The 17,594-nt window shown below is 36.1% G+C and overlaps 2 protein-coding genes across 5 annotated transcripts; both read right to left on the bottom strand.

Annotated features, from left to right (window-relative positions):
* Positions 1-220: 220 nt before the first annotated feature.
* Positions 221-5,637, bottom strand: LOC142615131 (origin of replication complex subunit 5). 3 transcript variants are annotated; one of them, XM_075787829.1, is made up of 6 exons: positions 5,489-5,637; positions 5,223-5,397; positions 2,531-3,345; positions 2,013-2,432; positions 876-1,191; positions 221-757 (listed from the first exon to the last, which is right to left on the bottom strand). In XM_075787829.1, the coding sequence occupies exons 3-6, from the start codon at positions 3,343-3,345 to the stop codon at positions 707-709; spliced, it is 1,602 nt and encodes a 533-aa protein (XP_075643944.1). In that variant the 5' UTR covers positions 5,223-5,397; positions 5,489-5,637; the 3' UTR covers positions 221-706. The 3 variants fall into 3 exon arrangements, with proteins under 3 accessions (XP_075643944.1, XP_075643945.1, XP_075643946.1); XM_075787830.1 differs by having other exon boundaries at positions 5,223-5,315; positions 5,489-5,615; XM_075787831.1 differs by lacking the exon at positions 221-757 and adding an exon at positions 1,653-1,780 and having other exon boundaries at positions 1,074-1,191; positions 5,223-5,619.
* A 5,014-nt stretch (positions 5,638-10,651) lies between these two features.
* Positions 10,652-16,060, bottom strand: LOC142615603 (ATG8-interacting protein 1). Of its 2 annotated transcripts, XM_075788342.1 has the most exons (4): positions 15,923-16,060; positions 14,337-14,600; positions 13,756-14,177; positions 10,652-11,037 (listed from the first exon to the last, which is right to left on the bottom strand). In XM_075788342.1, exons 2-4 carry the CDS (start codon positions 14,584-14,586, stop codon positions 10,933-10,935), a joined length of 777 nt encoding a protein of 258 aa, XP_075644457.1. In that variant the 5' UTR covers positions 14,587-14,600; positions 15,923-16,060; the 3' UTR covers positions 10,652-10,932. The 2 variants fall into 2 exon arrangements, with proteins under 2 accessions (XP_075644457.1, XP_075644456.1); XM_075788341.1 differs by having other exon boundaries at positions 13,756-14,600.
* Between the last annotated feature and the right edge of the window lie 1,534 nt (positions 16,061-17,594).

Below are 17,594 nucleotides of genomic sequence, written 5' to 3'. Positions count from 1 at the left end.
ACTAGAAGATCAACATATACATGTAGCCCGGGATTGAGAAAATGCCAGCATAACCATCTTGCAGCAAGAGCCAGCATAACCACACCAAGTTTATTTGTGGACCTTGCCACAGAATAACCCCAACGGCCTAGGCTTTTTGCTACGGTGAAAGCAGCATGTAGCCCAGGATTGAGAAAATGCCAGGAAGCAAAACTTACATACAAAGTAGAAACATCAGCACTCACTGTATATGGACACTATATAACAGAATAAATACAAGAAGATTGTGCCACAGTGTGGACAAAGAATGTACATCTACCAAGTTTTGCACCCTAGAACCCGCACAATTGGAGTTTGGGTGTAAGCAATAGCCGGATGTAGTTAGTCAGTTAAGTACAATGTATAGATGGTGAGACCGCAAAATAACAGAAATACGGTCAGTGACCAAACTAATTAAACTACCTGGAAATTAATGAACTAATTCTTTTCCAGTCCCTTTCAATGTTCTAAGTACTAATTCATATCCAATGGATAACAAGAACCAATGAGTCCACTCAATAGCAGCGATTTTATGTTTGCTCAACTTCGATATCCAGAAATCATGATCACATTGCAGGGGCTATTCAAATTTGAAACTGTAAGCAATCTGACCTTTTTCTTTACAAACTTTCTCTGAAAGATTTTGAGTTAAACACCAAGTCACAATTAGCTTTCACATTACAGGTTATTATCTTCTATATAAATACTTTGACAAAGGGAACTTCAAACTCCTTGCTACCTGTAAACATTTCAAAATTACCAATAAAACAGATGTAATGTAAACAACAAACAACTCATAATGTTAAACCTACAGGAAATTTTATTACAAAATCAATATATGAGAGCACAAAGATTACCTTCAGAGCCATGTCTTCACACACAGTAGATCTGTACCGAGTTGAGCCTTCCAATGGGCAGCTTCCCCCTTTAACAATAAAATTTGCATTGCAGAGACTGGATAATTGCAACAGAACGTCAGACATGAGTCCACCATCCCCACCTTGAACTCCTGAACCTTCATCTCCATGTTCCTCTTCATCGATTGAACCTTCTGCCACAGACGTGAGACATTGAAATATGGCTAATAACCTCTCTAATGGGAAAGTTCCCGGTCCCTTCATAAGTATTTCCTGTTCTGCATTCTCCTTCTTCTCCAATGACTTTTGAGAGGACCTAAGCATGAAAAGGCATAGAAAGATGAAATAACTTGCAGTAATGATAGAGTTGGGGGGGGGGGGGAGGGAGGGGATGGAGCCAAGGGGTCTAGGATACCCAAAACAAAACTACTAGAGGGCTCAACTCTGCGTCATTCCTATAGTGGATGGATGTTTGGTATTCTCTTGCTACCCAGCCTCTGTAAGAGAACATTAGACACAATCCCATGCCCATAATAAAAGGTGACACTAAAAGTAAATAATTGAGGAAGTCAACTTGCAAATCTAATAGAAGAGCGACCACATGTTACATAAATGATTCCAGCAAAGGGCCTGCAGAAAACCTATAAGCTCTTCAAATCCCTTAAACTAAGAAATGCAGTGGATGGGTATTGGTTAGTTAGCTGTGTGAAACACAGTGTGCTCATTGAGTGTTAATGCTAGTAAAATAATAAGTAACATGATAAGAAAAATCACAACCTTAAAAAAAAATTACATTAGGATCCATTTTGTCATCCCAAAAAAAAAAAAATAAGAGGGGCAAAAAGGAGTGGGACTGATATGCCTTCATTATTAACAATGCTCCAATTAGATTCCAACTTGGTTTCCTGGAGAAAATCCAAGATGTAGAAAAATAAATGTTCAATCAGAAAATAAAAATGATAATAGTAAACCTCTGTAAAGGAAAGTAAATGGGGTTCATAAGAATGTGATTCAACCACACAGATACATCCTACTTCAGAGTGAGTAGTTCTGCAACCTGAAAACTCCAAATAACTATCACCTATAGACTACACCACTACGACATAGACTGAATATCAAATTGTAAATGGCACTTACTTTCGCTTTCGCTTTCGACTATCAATACCACCCATTGAATCAAAAAGGGAGGCGTCAAGGGTAGCTGGGTTTCTTGAAGCAAGAAATGCTGATATAAGGAGATATTTTGCAGAAGTGGACATATGAAAATCCAACTCATCAATTTCTGCACAAACTCCCAATTTCCTTCTGCTGCTCTTCTTCTTTGTCTCCTTGTTTGATTCAGCTGCAGGTGAAGACTGAGATGAAACCTTAAATACCTCATTCAGAGAAGGAGCAATTTGTGGCTGAAGATGAGAGAACAACCGTCTCTTCATTTCTTCATTGGGAACAACTCCCAAATCATGTAAAGGCTCACAGTATTTTTGAAATAATGGTAAAAAGGCAGTAGATAATTCATCCACCCTTCTAGTTATTCTACAGAAAGACCTTAGTACAACACTGTTCAACAATAAACAAAACTCAGGTTCATTAACAAAATCACATCAAGTAAAAGATCAGAAATGCAATATAAAGATAATTCAAAACTGTAATCTTACTCAAGAAATGATGAATAAAGCTTCTGATTTGCTTGGTTTTTCATCAATATTTGACGAAGATCATCCTCAGTGTAATCAGGAAAATGAACAGGTATAGGCTCCATGTAACCCATATTTGAGTAATACGTATCAGGAGAAGTGTTGCTGACAAAGATTAGACCCACTTCCGGCATCTTTAGAATGTCATAGATATTGAACAGGAAAGGTAATATGGTGGAACTTTTATCCCACTCTCTAACAAGCTCCAAATTGTCAAATATCAAATAGACCATATTTCCATCACCCTGTCCAACCAACTTTTTGGTGCCCAACTTCCCAGAGTTCCCCTTAAAATTATTTATAACATTACTCAAGGCTTCACGGAGAAAATTAACAAAATCAGATGGCCTTTCACAGCGCTTTGCACTTGAATAACCATTGGCTGCATCCTTCCTATGAAGCAAAAGCTGATTCAAAACGGATTCAAACAAGATACGAGGACTATAGCACGTACGACAACTTGAATAAACAAAAGGGCGGTTGAGATGCCTGAACATTTGAAGAACTATACTTGTTTTTCCAGAAGAAGCACCTCCATAAATAAAAAGAGGAAGCATGGGGGAATTAGATGCACCCAAAAGGCGCACAAGCTCAAGAATCTGAATACGTCTACCAGGAAAACTAGATAACAGATCATTCAAGCTAATGGGGTCTTCTCCAAACACAAGATCCTTGATTGTTAGAGGATGTGAATCACATGTTTTCGTTGCAACAGTAGCAGAAGAGGAAGACCTGGTTGTTCTTCTGGTAACTTGTGGGCTTTCCTCCTTACCCATCTAATCAAATGAGCGAAAAGAACAGCTTATTTTCTAGGCAATTAAGAAATCAACCCAAGAAAAAAGAAAAACTTACAACATAACAATCATAGTAAGAAACAGTTAAAAAACCCTTAAACAAAAACAAACAAACAAAACAAAAAGCCAAGCATTTATATATATAACTAAATTGGAAAAGGAATAGCAACTAAAAAAGGAATGTATTCAATAACAGGATATATATATATATACACACACATTGTAAGTGTAAGAGCATCTCCAGAAACTTCTGTAAATTTTTTTATACTGTTTGGAGAGTGAACAATGACATTTGTTTTTACCTACCTACTTTTTGAAATACACTTTTCAACAGACTATCATTTCTCCATCTCATTTGTATATTATTTCTTCCGTCTTTCTTTATTCTTTCTTTAATCTTTCTTTATTCTTTTTTAATCTTTCTTTATTCTTTTTTAATCTTTCTTTATTCATTCTCAACAACTATATTTTTCAAATTCCTAACAGCTATATTTTTAAATTTCCCAACAATAACATTTTCAAATTTTCCAACAATTATATTTTCTCAATAGCCTTTTTTATAAGGGTCATATTTTTCAAATGGTAATATTTCTCAATAGTCATATTTTTCAAAAAGACTTGATAAATTTCAAGATTAACATAGATTTGATAAATTTCAAATTACATCGTATTTTTAAAGTACCTATACAAGACTAACATAAATGAAGAGAAATTTCGAATTACAATAAAGACTAAAGACATAAAAATTAATGCAAGCATAAAACTTAAAATTAGATGATCCTACGACTCGCTATATCTTTGCCACAAGTGCTCAACAAGATCCGATTGGAGTTCAAAATGATTTTCTCTATTTCTAATTTTTTCATGGGCTGCAATGAACGCCAAAAATTAACTAAATTCTTCTATAGGCTCATGTGACACTGTTGTAGGGATGCTTTTAGGCACTTTTTCATAATCAAAGTCTTCTACTCCATTGGCATTACGTTCAAATTCAATTATCATGTTATGCAATATTATGCATGCCTTCATGTATTAGATGTCATGTTTAGGATAGGTTGTACACTTAGAGAAGGCTTATGCCATTTTTTGGTTAATAAACTTTGCAAAGAGAATTCCCAGTTTGTTGAAACATATCTAGGGGAGATTGTAAAATAAAACTAATGCATCAGGGCTCTTTTGGATATGTTGTTTGTAATGTACTACCTCATTCATGATTGAATAAATGGAGAGGATCAACTGGAGCTTTATTAACGAAGGCAATCCTAAACATCAACTTGAAGCATTGCATTTCATATTAATTTGGTAAATCATGAAGAATTGATGACTATGTTCAAGTTTAAGGCTTAGTAAACATAATATGATCATATGAATTTGGAAACATTAAAAAAAGCATAGCAAAAAGCTCTGGCTACTCTATAAACAACTAGAGTTCATTGTATCTCATAACTATAAACAGGATTTCAATCATAATCAATTAATTCCATTTCTGTAAGGTGGAATCCACAGACCCCATCAATTATTTAACTGTTATATTATTGTAGGGGGACAATTCTAACTACTAAGATTTTGCTAACGAATCCACAATGATTTTGTTAACGAATTTACCATCACTATTGTGCTATGGTAATGGCCCTGGTTACTTTTGCTTAACAGTGTGCTAAGAATATCATTGGTTTTGTATATCAATGAAGGAAGGCCTTAAGTCGAACAGTTGGCATGCAAAAAATAGAGATGAGGCCAAAAACCCATAAATCCAAAACTAAATCCAGACAGTAGCAATAGCAAATCTAGTATAAGCCAATAATAAATTCAAACATAATGCAAAAAAAAAAAAACCCATGAAATCAAATTTTGGGTACCGATTTCCGTCGATGACCGATGTTCTCAGATTTCCTCCACAGGTGGTTGAGCCACGGTTTGGGGTTCAAAAAATCTGGGCAGATCGTTGTTTTCTGATGAGAGAGAGAGCCAAAAACGAGTAAAACCCAATTCAGAAGACCCTGATTCGAACTAATCAATGCGCTTCCACAAACCCTAATATCAGAGAAAAAATGAACACTGAAACAGCAAAACCCAAATTCTGAAAAAAGGTTCGATGGTTATTGGTGATGGTGGCGACGAGTACCTGATTGTAGAGAAGAACGCAGTTGGGGAAAGAAAATGCGGGAAAAATAAAACTTTCCCGCCAATGAGCTTTTGTTTGGTGCAGATAAGTGCACAAAAGAAGTATACTCCCCCTTTCGGTGAAAACTGATAAATGCGACCCTAAATTTTTTTTTTTTTTTTTTTTAAATCAATCCATAATGCAAAATCGTAACGTGATTATAATTATATGTTCATACAAAATTTTTTTTTTATTATTATTGAAATATGTTCACTTTCTATTTATTTTCATAACATTTATTTGCAAAAAATTATTTTTTACTCACATGCATCCCTCGTTTTTTAAAACATGTTGTGTGGGCATTTTTTGTAAATGTTAGGCTGGGCCACTTGCCGCTGCACTAGACCCAAAGATTTCTAGATCTGGGAGTTGGGACCGGTTTAAGAGCAACCCTCCTTGATCCAGCTTGTACGCAAATAATGCTCCTGTTAATTAGGCTTTGATCACAGGCTCATAATGGGCAGAACTATTATATCAACTACGGTAGGCAGATACAATAAGATAATAATAGAAAATTTCTTTAGGATTCAAATAAAATAAAAATAGTGGACTTTGATAAGGAGTGCCTGTTTTACAAAACAACAACAAAATAGTAAGCATTGAATGAACAATCGCAATCTTATTAAAAGAAATAAATGTCAGCCTGCCGCGTTAAGTTATGCTGCTAAGTCTAAGTCAAGAAGGGGAACCACCTCTTCAATGCGACGAATCTCCACAAAAGGGGAAATTAGTTGCTTTGAAGGGCCGGACCTAATGGCTTGTATTTTATGAGATCTTTCTCCATTACTAGAGAGCATAGGTTGAAGAGGAAGAGGGAGAGGGAGATTGACTCATCTAGTGCATGCTTGCCGCTCTATTCTCTCTGTTTTCTTTTACTTCTTCTCTCTATTTCTTAGTGCTTTTCTCTTTTTCTATTCGATGTCTACTCTCCTTTCTCTTTTCTCTAATTCTTTCTCTCCTTTTTCTTAGTCTTTTATACTCACTAGCTTTTTTTTATTCTAGCGATTATACCTTAGAAGTTGCTGTCCTCCCACCGTGCACAGCAAAGGTCCCTTATATAGGGTTAGACGTAGCGAGATTTTACCATTTTAGTCCTTAACCATTTTTGTCTGGTGTGAGTGTTCTTGCCGACCATTACTGACTGGTCAGTCACCCAGCCAGCGCCACTTACCTACCCTGGCCGTGGCATTCTGCTTCACCAGACAAAGAAGCTCTTTTGTTTGTTTGTTTGCCGTGGCATTTCTTCCTGCCACGGTGTAAGCACTCTCCTTCTCTCTGTCCCTCATGGTATGCACCTAATGGTTCCAACTCAGCTTTGTCTCTTTTGGGTGGTATGTCATCCCAACAGGACATTACCTCCAAAAGAACTTGAGTAAGCAACACGAAAATAGGCTTTTCCCCCTCCCCACCGCCAAACCGTGCCCTCTTACCTCTGGCCCATGACCTCACAATTTCCTGTATTTGTTGGGTACAGGCTAGTAATGCCTGAGCCTTGCGCATGCCTTACCTCCATGCTCATCCAAATTATGCCCACTGCTCATGTGTCTACCGCGATCTGAAGGTCAATCTGTCCAGTCTGCCATTCATCTTTGACTTCTTATGGCGTGGGCCGTTTTCCCTGACTTCTCATTTATGGCTTGCTTCTTTTAAGGGGTTGGGCTTTGCCTAATTGTGGGTTGTTTCGTGTTTTCAGCCTTTGTTATTTGTTTCCTGCCACACCATTCTGCTATGCTGGCCATGAGGTTTGTTTGACCCAGGGGCGCTAGGCCTCTTCGGGCTTTCTACTCTTTCTTTTTCTAAAGGCCCAATAAACTCTTTGGACCTTTTACTACTTGCAAATTCCCTCGTCCCGCCTACTTTCCTTTAGGCATCCTTAACCCGTTTACTTTCTCGAGGCATCCTTGGCCCTTTCCAATTCTATGCTTCCCATGAGTTTTTACTAACTCCTTGAGTTTTCTTGGCCCAAGTGCTGCTTACTTCATTATTGGGGCTCATGGATTCTCCATTACCCCTTACTTTCTTTATTTACTTTGCTTTGGGCCTGCCGTGACAGTCATGACACATTCTCACTTCTCTACATCCATACAGCCCATGGGTTTGTTATTTCTTTCTTCCAGACCTTTTTAGGCCCATTTACTTCTACATGATCCATTTGCTTGCTTTATGGACCCATGATCTATTATTCCTGTCACTTGGGTTTAATGACATTTTCTATCCTACTCTTTGCTGCCCACGTCTTTGGGTTTTTCCTCCTGTTGGGCTTCTAAAAAAAAAAAGCATCTACACATGCTAAAATATATATATATATATATATATATTTTTTTTTTTGTGGTCAATAGAGCATTTACTATAAGAACCTACTTTTTATATTTTATGTAATTTTTTAAAACACCTCACATCAAATTATCTATTTTACACTACGTTACATTAAAATATCATTTTTTCTTGATTTTGTTAATTGTTTCTCTTTCTTCACACTCAATAATCATCATCCACTCTCTTACTTCATTCTCGTGATACGAAAAAGAAGAATAAAAAACTAAATGGAAAGTGAATAGTGTTAAAGTAAATATACATAATTACTGTAGTAATTTTACAAATTTACACATTTTCAGTTTGACTAATATAGGTGATTTTGGAGCTTAAAAGTGTAAAATTGATACATTTTTCTATTTTGCGTGGATTAATGGAATCAATGCAAATGCTCTTATATATTGTGTTATTTTTCACTTTGGTTCTTGTAAGTGCACAATTGCACCTGGACCCAAGAACAGTTGTGGGCTCAGGCCCAATGAGCCTTAAACAATACGAATTTGTAGAGTGTGGGCTTGAAACCCAGGTTAGAAGTATTTGGGGATTAAATGACAAACTAAGGATTTCGAATATTTGGAAACAATAAGGAATATTATAAATTGGCCTCCTCGGACGTAAGCCGAGAGCTGTTCTTATATTATATCCCCTTCTTAGTCTTTATCTTTCTTTTTAGGTTACAAAAGTCCTCCTCCTCTCTGTCTTCAATTGCTCTTTATATACTACTCTTTTGAATGCTTAGTACACGTGTTGCCTCACCTCCCCCTTAGTTTAGATATTTCTTTTTTTAGTGCCTTTGAATAGTAACCAGAAGTTTCTCTTCTACTGTTCAGGTGTCACTTCTCCATGAATGCGGCCAGGGTGGTAGGTGCAGGGTCTTTAATGTGGAGGCAGCAGCCTTTATCTTTGACATTTCTTCAACACCGGTGCTTCTGGGGCGTTCTAGGGTTCACCCCTTTTAACCATTGGCCTTAACTGCGTCATCCCCTAACCTTTATTATGAAATCCCGAGTTCTTAGGTGCTCGTCCGAGGGTAAGTTCACCCTCGGCTGGATCCTCGTATCCTCGGCGTATGGGCCGACCCATAGCACTAACAACTTCCAAACCCAGGGTCAGGTCGGCCTTCTTTAACACGGCCCAAAAGGCCCACGCTCCCATCAGGATCTTTTTGCCCCCCACAGTTCTCATTTTTATTTTGGAGCACCTATTTTGATTCCTAAAATTTGAAAATTGTTTTTAGTTTATTCTTTATTGTCATCTCAGAAATAAATTACATGACAAACATTTGCATACTAAATGCTGACATCATCATTAAAATATTTAAAAAGAAAGCATTTTTTTGTAGTGTTTTTCCTTATGTTTTAACTTGTGTAAACTATAAAGCTAAATGTGTATCAAAATGTATACAGTTGAAGCAAAAATTCTCTTTAACAAAAAACTTTTTTTTTTTTTTGAGAAACAAACTAATTATTAAACAACACACACTTAATTATACTCTATCACCGAGCTCAAACACATTACTTAACCCAAAATACCACTACAAAAGAGCCTAACAGAAAACTCATTTGATTCCTTTATATGAATTCAATAATTAAAATCCAATATGTCCACTTTAAAATAAAAATTAAAAAAATAAAATATCAACAGTCATATTGGAAATAGAAATTCTCTACCAATAGATTCCCTGTAGATTTGGTGAGCTCGATATTGCTTAAGCTTCCCAATTAGGTATCTGCACTTATCCACAATAGGTCTTAGAAAGTCATTAATAATCTTACTTGATTTAATTAGCTCAGACAACTTTCACAGTGAATCAAGTTCTTTTTCAAATGTACACGTCTATTGTGACACACTCATACTCCACCTATTGTTGAGTGCCTTGAATTCCCTCTGATTGCTATTTGTTAGTTTTGAAGCCTATGGCCCGCGAAATCCACATCCCCCTAGAATCCCTTGGAAGGCCCCCTCCGCCCATAATGGTTCCCCGTAGAAGAGCATCCTTGTTGAGCTTAGCCCATCCAGGAAGTGGAGTGTTCCTTTTCTTTTCTTTTTTTTTTATAGCCATCGTGTCCCAGTAAGGAATATAATTTTTATTTTGAGAATCTAAGGAATAGAATTCGGTGGCCTTAATTAGTGCCTAATTGGACAGGATTAGAGAGGTGACATGGCAGAATCAATAGATTAGCACAACTCTTCCAGCGGGTGACAGGAATTTGATCTTCCAATTGGCTAGCTTAGCACGTAAACAATATTCTGACTTGTTTAATAATGGGGATATTAAAACATGTAAGTTTTATCATAATCAAACCACTCCCCCCCGGGGGAAAAGGAGCCTCTCAAACTCAACCCCCTAAATCAACACTATAGTTGAATTTGTCACCTTGACCAAGCTCCGCATTCAACTACTGATGTTATCCATGCCAACTACTGATGTAACAGCACTAGGCATATACCATCCCATCATAGAATATAAATTGATGCTAATGCATCTCTCACTCATGGTCATGGATAAGAATCGAGAGCAAAATGTCTAACTAGGATCAGATTCTAGTTGAGCATATCCCGGAACCCAGAAGTGGTAACCACATCTACGCATATGCTCCTCCCTCACAACTAGTTTCAAACCTTTCTGGGCATATAATTCCGGATCATTATCTATGATAAAAATAGGTTGCCATGCCTAACCTTTGTCCAACCTGTTCCCATCTGCTCGTTTGATTCTAAATGATACTAAATGCTCTTGAGCCACCCATAGAAGCATGAATAATTTAGATGAAGAAAACAAACAATAAAAAGGTGAAAAGAAAAAGAAACTGTAAGAAATTAGGTGGCAGTTACAGGTACTATGGATCAAACATACCACCCTTTTTTTTTTTTCTTTTTTGAAAATTATAAACAGCTTAACATTTGAAAAGATGAATCACCTCACAAAGCTATACAAAGCAACTCAAGAAAGTACCACCATTAACAGAGCAATATCAAACTTAATATGTACCATGTTACTTGTCATAAGAAAAATAGGTGGAACCACACTCCGTAACATTCTAACACTTCATACCCTAACATTTCTCCCTTTAGAATCTTTCGTCATCATCTTAAATCTCACTTGCAGTGCTGCCTCTGAGGATGGAACCACGGCGGTGGCCACCAACAATTACATCTTTAAGTCGAGATATGGGACCCAAAATCCTGCCTGGCTTCTTTCAACATCATCAGGGAAGACAAGATAAAAATCAATGTCAGTAGATGGCGAGGCAAACAAGGTGCAAGTAGTATGACACTCAATACGCAAATCTTTATCATCATCAATAAAGTGAGACATATTAGAGTAAAAAGATATTTATAGACATGATTTAAACCTATTTAAACTTAAGTCACATCCTAAAATCTAGATCAAATCATACGTAGAAAAATCCTGTTTAACAAAATAACAGGTAGATCTACAACAGTTTCGAGTGAATCCGTATTGTGAGCTTACCAGTGCAACTGGCCTCATAGGTTTCTTAATACAAGTTGACATTGTTACCGGTATAAACCAAACCCAACAAATCCTGCACTCAGGCCTTTGTTATATGATATATGATAGTATCATGTGCATAGTTACTGTACACCTTGGCAACATTTCAGTATTTCACAGACACATCAGTAGCTCTATCATAAAAGGTGCAGGCTAAACATTTGGATATCACCACATTCTACCCTTGTCCCTTGACATCAGTATTTTTCTTTTTCTTTTTCTTTTTTTGATGTGCAATAAGAAAATCTTATTATTAAATAAATCTTACATTCTTACCATTAATAAGGAGAAACCTAAGTACACAGAATTCATTCATAAGAAAAACTTGTGAAAGGAGGATTTTTTTAAAGAAAGTGGCAGATGGAGGCAGTGAAATATGTATGAAATTGATGCAGTGTTCTTCTATATTTCTAAAAAAACTTAAGCCATTAGGGTTGTTTAGTAATTCAATCTGACATCCACCCATAACCAGGATAGAAAATTTCCTATGTAGTAGTGCATTAACTAATACAGAGAAGTGCAAAATTCAACTAATTACTTGAATTATATAAGACTAAACGGGAAAGTTTAAAAATAATTCTAAAGTTATATCATTACGACAAATTAAACCTCAAGCTTTTAAATGTGCCACTTCAAACCCCACACTTTTATTGTGCCAAGCACATGAGACCATAGGTGGGGTTTTGTTTGGCACAATAATGAAAGTATAGGGTTTGAAGTGGCACAGTTAAAAGTACAGGATTTAATTTGTCACAAGGATAAAACTATAGTGCTTTTTTGGACTTTCCCCAAGACTAATAAATTACAATTTACTTCCTCTATGCTTGGGGTTATTGTCAACTTGGCCCCTAATTTTTAAAATCCTCAATTTTTTCTGTAACCTTTGATATTGTTTCCAGTGAAGCCCTTCCATCCAATTCCATAGCACGTGGCAATTAAATGCTAACTAAGCATGTAACCCCTATCATGTGTGATCACTAGTCCAATTAAAATATGCCACATTAATTAAAAATAGAAGTTAGTATATATCAACAATCTCATTTCCTTTACCAAAACACAACTCAAAACTTCAATCCATTGTCTTTCAATTTCTTCTTGTCATCATTTGCCTCTACACACAACTCTCTGACTGCCACTTCCACACCAGAAACTGCCGAGCATCGCAGACCTGAATGTGGCAAAGAACAGGCTAATGCAACATGAGAGGACCTAACCTCTTCAAGGCTGCAAGCCTGCCACAACCTCATCTGTTAGGGCCGAACTCTCCCAACATTCAAACCATTAACTCCACTTGCTTCTCCAAATCAACAGAACTCCCTAACCTGTCTTCAACCTCACTTAATGCCACCCACCTTCATGTCCTACACTACCATCTTCAGTTCCTCATAATTCGTTGCCAAACATTCTTAGAGAATCAAAGCATAAGGGATGTCAAGTCCATTCAATTTGAGTAAAACCAGGTGTCTTATAGCAACTAGATTGATGAAGAAACTGATTTGCAAAGTTTTTTTTTTTTTTTTTTAACAATCACCAAAGTGACAGACTGTTCACCCATCACAATATCCTCATTTTTTGGGGGGAGGGTGGGGGTTCTTTAACTTTGTAATGGGAAGAGGGATTTTTGTTTTGCCAAAGAGAAGCGCATTAAGAGAGTATTGTGCAATAATAAAATACCTATCAAGTTAGAAATTTGTTTTTATAAGACTACCATAAGACAAGCTACGCTCTATGGTACAGAATGTTAGGCTGTTAAGAAGCAACATATTCATAAAATGAGTGAAGCTAAAATGAGAATATTAAGATGACTAAATGAAAATATACATAAAGTGTTTGTTTACCTACAACTTTATTGTTTAGCTTTCAGCTTATTTTGTTTATGGAAACCTCACTTTTTTTCACTATTTCAAAGTACAAATATATATTAGCCAACATTCAACAAAAGCAAAATAAGTTGATACCAAATGAACCTAGAGATAGGATTCAAAATGAGGAGATTCACTTAAAGATGAAGACTACCCTTATAGATGAGAAGAAGAGGGAGAGTCACTTGACATTATTTGGTCGTGTTCATGAGAGAGCGATAAATGCACTAGTGAGAAAGAGTGAGTTGATTCAAGTAGAGGGAACTAAAAAAGATAATTAAAGAACAAAGATAACATTAATAGTAGTAGCGGTAAATAGGACATGCCAATTAACAAAATAAAAAAAGAAAAAACACCCAAGTTCATTACCCCCTTTTCATATATATGCATAGAACAAAAGCTATTCCCATGTTATGTTAAACAACAAATATTAGGTGCAATCATTTATCTACCAAATAGCAGACAGAACATGTTGCTCAGTTGAAAGCAATATCATGATTAAAGGAAAAGTAAGGGGTAACCAACAGCAATCAACTTACCCCATCATTGATGCTGATCTGCCACTTAAGTTGCATAGCCTGCCACCTTTCCTGTTGCCATCGCTGCCCAAGTAATACAAGACCCATCACAGCTGCTGCAATAAAAATAGACCAAAATGTATTTGCCTCTTTTGCATGAGCATACAAAGAAGCAGCCCTTCTCTTCCACCAGGCTCCACAAGGAAGATTGGATCCATCATGTTTTTCATCCTTCACAGGTGTTGGGGATGAAGAGATATCAGGAGAAAAATCTAGGCCTTGCTCAGAAGATTCGTTTGGTCCAGGCACAGCCACGTTCTCACCAAATGTAGAACCGCCAAAAGCTGATTCACCGTGTAAGGAACCATAAGTAGCAGCACTATAAATACTTTGCTCTTTATCAACCAAATTTAATCCCTGGAGAGGAGTGCCTTCTTCAAACTCTGTACCATGGAGAGATAATCTATTACCCTTCTCATCAAAAAACTGTATCCCTGAGAACTCATCTGGAACAGTTAACCCTTTCAAGGACCAGTTTTCTTCATCCTTTCCACTAGATATACCAGCTTCATTGATATCAAATTCAGATGCCACATCCTTACCTCCTTGTTCAGGTTCCAATGGCAAATTCTCATGCTGATTGGGAGGAAAGACAAAGTGACCAGACATGAACAAAGCACGAGATGTTTCTGCTGCATTACCCTCTCGATAAGTATTACCGTTCTCATCATCCTTCAGTTCAACATCTTTTGGGCCAGGAGCAGCAGCATATGCAGATGCTGTCAGTGACACAACCTCCCATTCATTCCCACGTGAAGGATTTTCCTCTCCCTGCTCATTATCTGCCATCATTCAGTCCTTATTTCCTATAATTCACATTCACCAGAATAAAATTAAAAATAATATGATAGTCAGAAAGGCAATAAAATGCTAATTTAGAGTCAAACATGGTATGGAAACATAGCAGTTAACAGTAGTTCTGATTCACCATCCTACAAAATAAACTATATTCCAAAAAGCCTCTAAAGTGGCAAAACTTCGAGGGCTATTCTGAAAATAAAACAACTCAAGATATAGTAAGGCTTTATATAACGAGAAAACCCACACAAAAATCATACACAAGCATCAGTTGAAGAACTTCAAAGAGAGATACAAAAAAATTCTCACCCAATCCAGATACATGATACTAATACAACAACTAAACGATTACTAGGAAAAACCAATAAGACAACAAATTAAATATAGAAGTGATATAACTTCCCTAAATCAAAAATAGCCCATCAACAACCAGCTTGAGACTCAATAAATCATACTACTAAGCACAGACAATTTATTTGGGATACTGTTACCCGTGTCATAATGGTATCCACTGTCACATTATAATTTTTCAGAAATTACTCATGTCATTGCATAGTACCTGTACCCATGTCCGTGCTTCCTATCTACTAATACATACTCTCAAAAACACATCTACCTTTCATTTTAAGAGGCAAAAAAAAAAAAGAAAAAAAAAAGGAAAAAAAAAAGGAAACCCAAATTGTAAAAGTATTTTCATTATCCAATTCTTGATATACAATAAAAAAAATATAAAAAATAAAAACCTTTGGAAGAACTTCTTCCTTTGCACCCACTTTGCTGCAATCAGTGACACAAATACACCTAATATTTGTATATTACTTCATTTCAAACCAACAAAAAAAAAAAAAACTCATTCATAGCTTTTATCTAGAACAACAAAATAAAATAAAAATAATCCAATTCCATCTTAAAACCTTCATTTCTCATCATCAATACTACCAAACAATCAAAAAAATAGACAAACAATTTACACAATCACGTATGTAATTCTTTTCTCTTTTCCAAGAAATAGCTAAAACAATTATTAACTCTAAATCCTCTAATAAATTCAATCTTATCCAATCAGTTAACACCAACAGTCAATTCAAATTATATGAAGAAAAATAAAAAGCTTCAGAAATTCAACTGTGGTAGCTGAAAACAACATAGACATACAGATCCAAACAACATACGAATCAACAACAGAGATTGTACTAAAACCTACAAAAATCAATGAAAAAAGCATTCACGGTCCAGCAAGAAAATAAAGTCTACGCAATCAACGGCTCAGATTCTATCCGTAAAAACTAGTTGAGAGAGAGAGAGAGAGAGAGAGAGAGAGAGAGCTCACAGAACCCTAATCGGAGTGGGATCGGAGAAGAAAACGACGACGTTCCGATGAGTCTGGTTGAGGTGGAAAGAAGTGCCTCGAAGTGCGGGGAAAATGGGTTTTATATTGGATCTCTATTCGGGGAACCGGTTATTGTGGGTAAGGAGGAATGGGGTTGACCGGATATGGTAGGTAAAAAAGGTGGAGGTGTACGTGGTAGAGAGTAGTGGAGAAAGTGGCTTGTAGGAATTGGTCACTGGTCTTAACCGGTAACGTAATGGATTAGACAGAGAGGGTTGCTTTTGTTTCGCGTTTGCGTGTAAAGGAGGAGTTTTATTACTGTCAATGGAAACGGGTCTAGTTTGCTATGCATCATGTAATGTATGTGCGTATACGCAGCAACGGTCTATTGGTCTTATGTTAGGAAATGGGGACATCATCAATCATCACATATATAGAGATGGTTTTGCCCATTGTTTACCGTCTTAGTTTCCGTTTTGCAAATATTATTTTTATAAATTTATTTTATTATTTAACTTATTTTTGTTACTATTTATAGATTCCACTATACTTTTTAGTATTAATCATAAGTCTCATTATACTATTTCAGTTAATTTTTATTTTTATCTACAGTATTTTCAAAAATTTTTTTTTCAGTTTTAACAAAATAAATGGATCCCAAACGGACCCTAGTGTGCGTTTGGCTACAAATTAAAAAGCCAATTTATTTTTACTATTCAGCTTATTTCTATTACTATTTATGAGCCCCACTACATTTTTTGGTATAATTTATGAGTCTTATTGTATTATTTCAACTAACTTTTACATATTTTCAAGTAGAACATATGTGGAACTTGTTAGAACATATGTTATTGTATATTGGCTAATCTTTTGACAAAATGTACTTTACTTGTAATTGGGTAGATTTAGGATGGTTTAAGTCTTCAAGAAATATGATGTTCAAGTCAAGAGTTAAAACCATGCAAATCTGTCCAAGAAACAAGCGAGGAAGTGTTGTATTTTAAAACTCAATAGCTAGCTCGACAGATTGTATCTATCGAAGTTTAAAAGACAGTTTTAGCCCGATACTCGACAAATAACCTATCTATCGAGATTTATGAAAATCAGATTTTCAGATCTGTTTTTCACGCATATTCAAGTTATTTGTGTATGATTTCTTTTCTTATAACTCTAAACATATATAAAGATTATTTTAAGGGGCGTCTCAGTAGATGTAACTTGATGTAAAGTGATTATTCATGCATATTATGACTGAAGCCAATTTGCCTTAGTTCGTCTTTTCATTGAAGAAGCTACTGCATCTTTGCGACACAGGTTTTGTAACTAAGGAGTTTCTTGATCTTCATTGTTTGGATGAACTGAAGAACTTTATAGCCAACAGCTTTCTCAAGTTGGTGTGTTAGTCACGTACTAAGATTCGTGCAAAGGAGTAAGTCGTGTACTAGGATTTGCACATCAATTAGTTAGTCACGTACTTGAAGTCGTGCATTGAAAGGAGAGATTGTCACTACATTACAAGTCCAATTGTGTATTAGGGTAAGGTTCAACTGTAGGTTGGTATAAAGTATTGTGATTCTTTTACTTGTAACCACTTGTTTTGATAATAGTGGATTCTTGGGAGTGGTGACCTTAAATTCACTCGGTGTGGTTTTGTCTCGGTAGTTTTTCCCAT

The sequence above is a fragment of the Castanea sativa genome, chromosome 11 (assembly GCF_040712315.1).
Source record: "Castanea sativa cultivar Marrone di Chiusa Pesio chromosome 11, ASM4071231v1".
NCBI lineage: Eukaryota > Viridiplantae > Streptophyta > Magnoliopsida > Fagales > Fagaceae > Castanea > Castanea sativa.
Note: the sequence above shows the minus strand (reverse complement) of the source record. Positions and strands in the feature narration are given on the sequence as shown.

Bases quoted from the DNA above. Each gene is read 5' to 3' on its own strand.
- LOC142615131 (XM_075787829.1), bottom strand. From the start codon at position 3,345: ATGGGTAAGGAGGAAAGCCCACAAGTTACCAGAAGAACAACCAGGTCT. The intron at 1,192-2,012 runs GTAAGTGCCATT...TTTCATGCTTAG, and splicing joins AGTCGAAAGCGAAAGCGAAA to GTCCTCTCAAAAGTCATTGG. The intron at 758-875 runs GTAATCTTTGTG...AAATGTTTACAG, and splicing joins GTGAAGACATGGCTCTGAAG to GTAGCAAGGAGTTTGAAGTT.
- LOC142615603 (XM_075788341.1), bottom strand. From the start codon at position 14,586: ATGATGGCAGATAATGAGCAGGGAGAGGAAAATCCTTCACGTGGGAAT. The intron at 11,038-13,755 runs GTAAGTTGATTG...TGATGTTGAAAG, and splicing joins AGATCAGCATCAATGATGGG to AAGCCAGGCAGGATTTTGGG.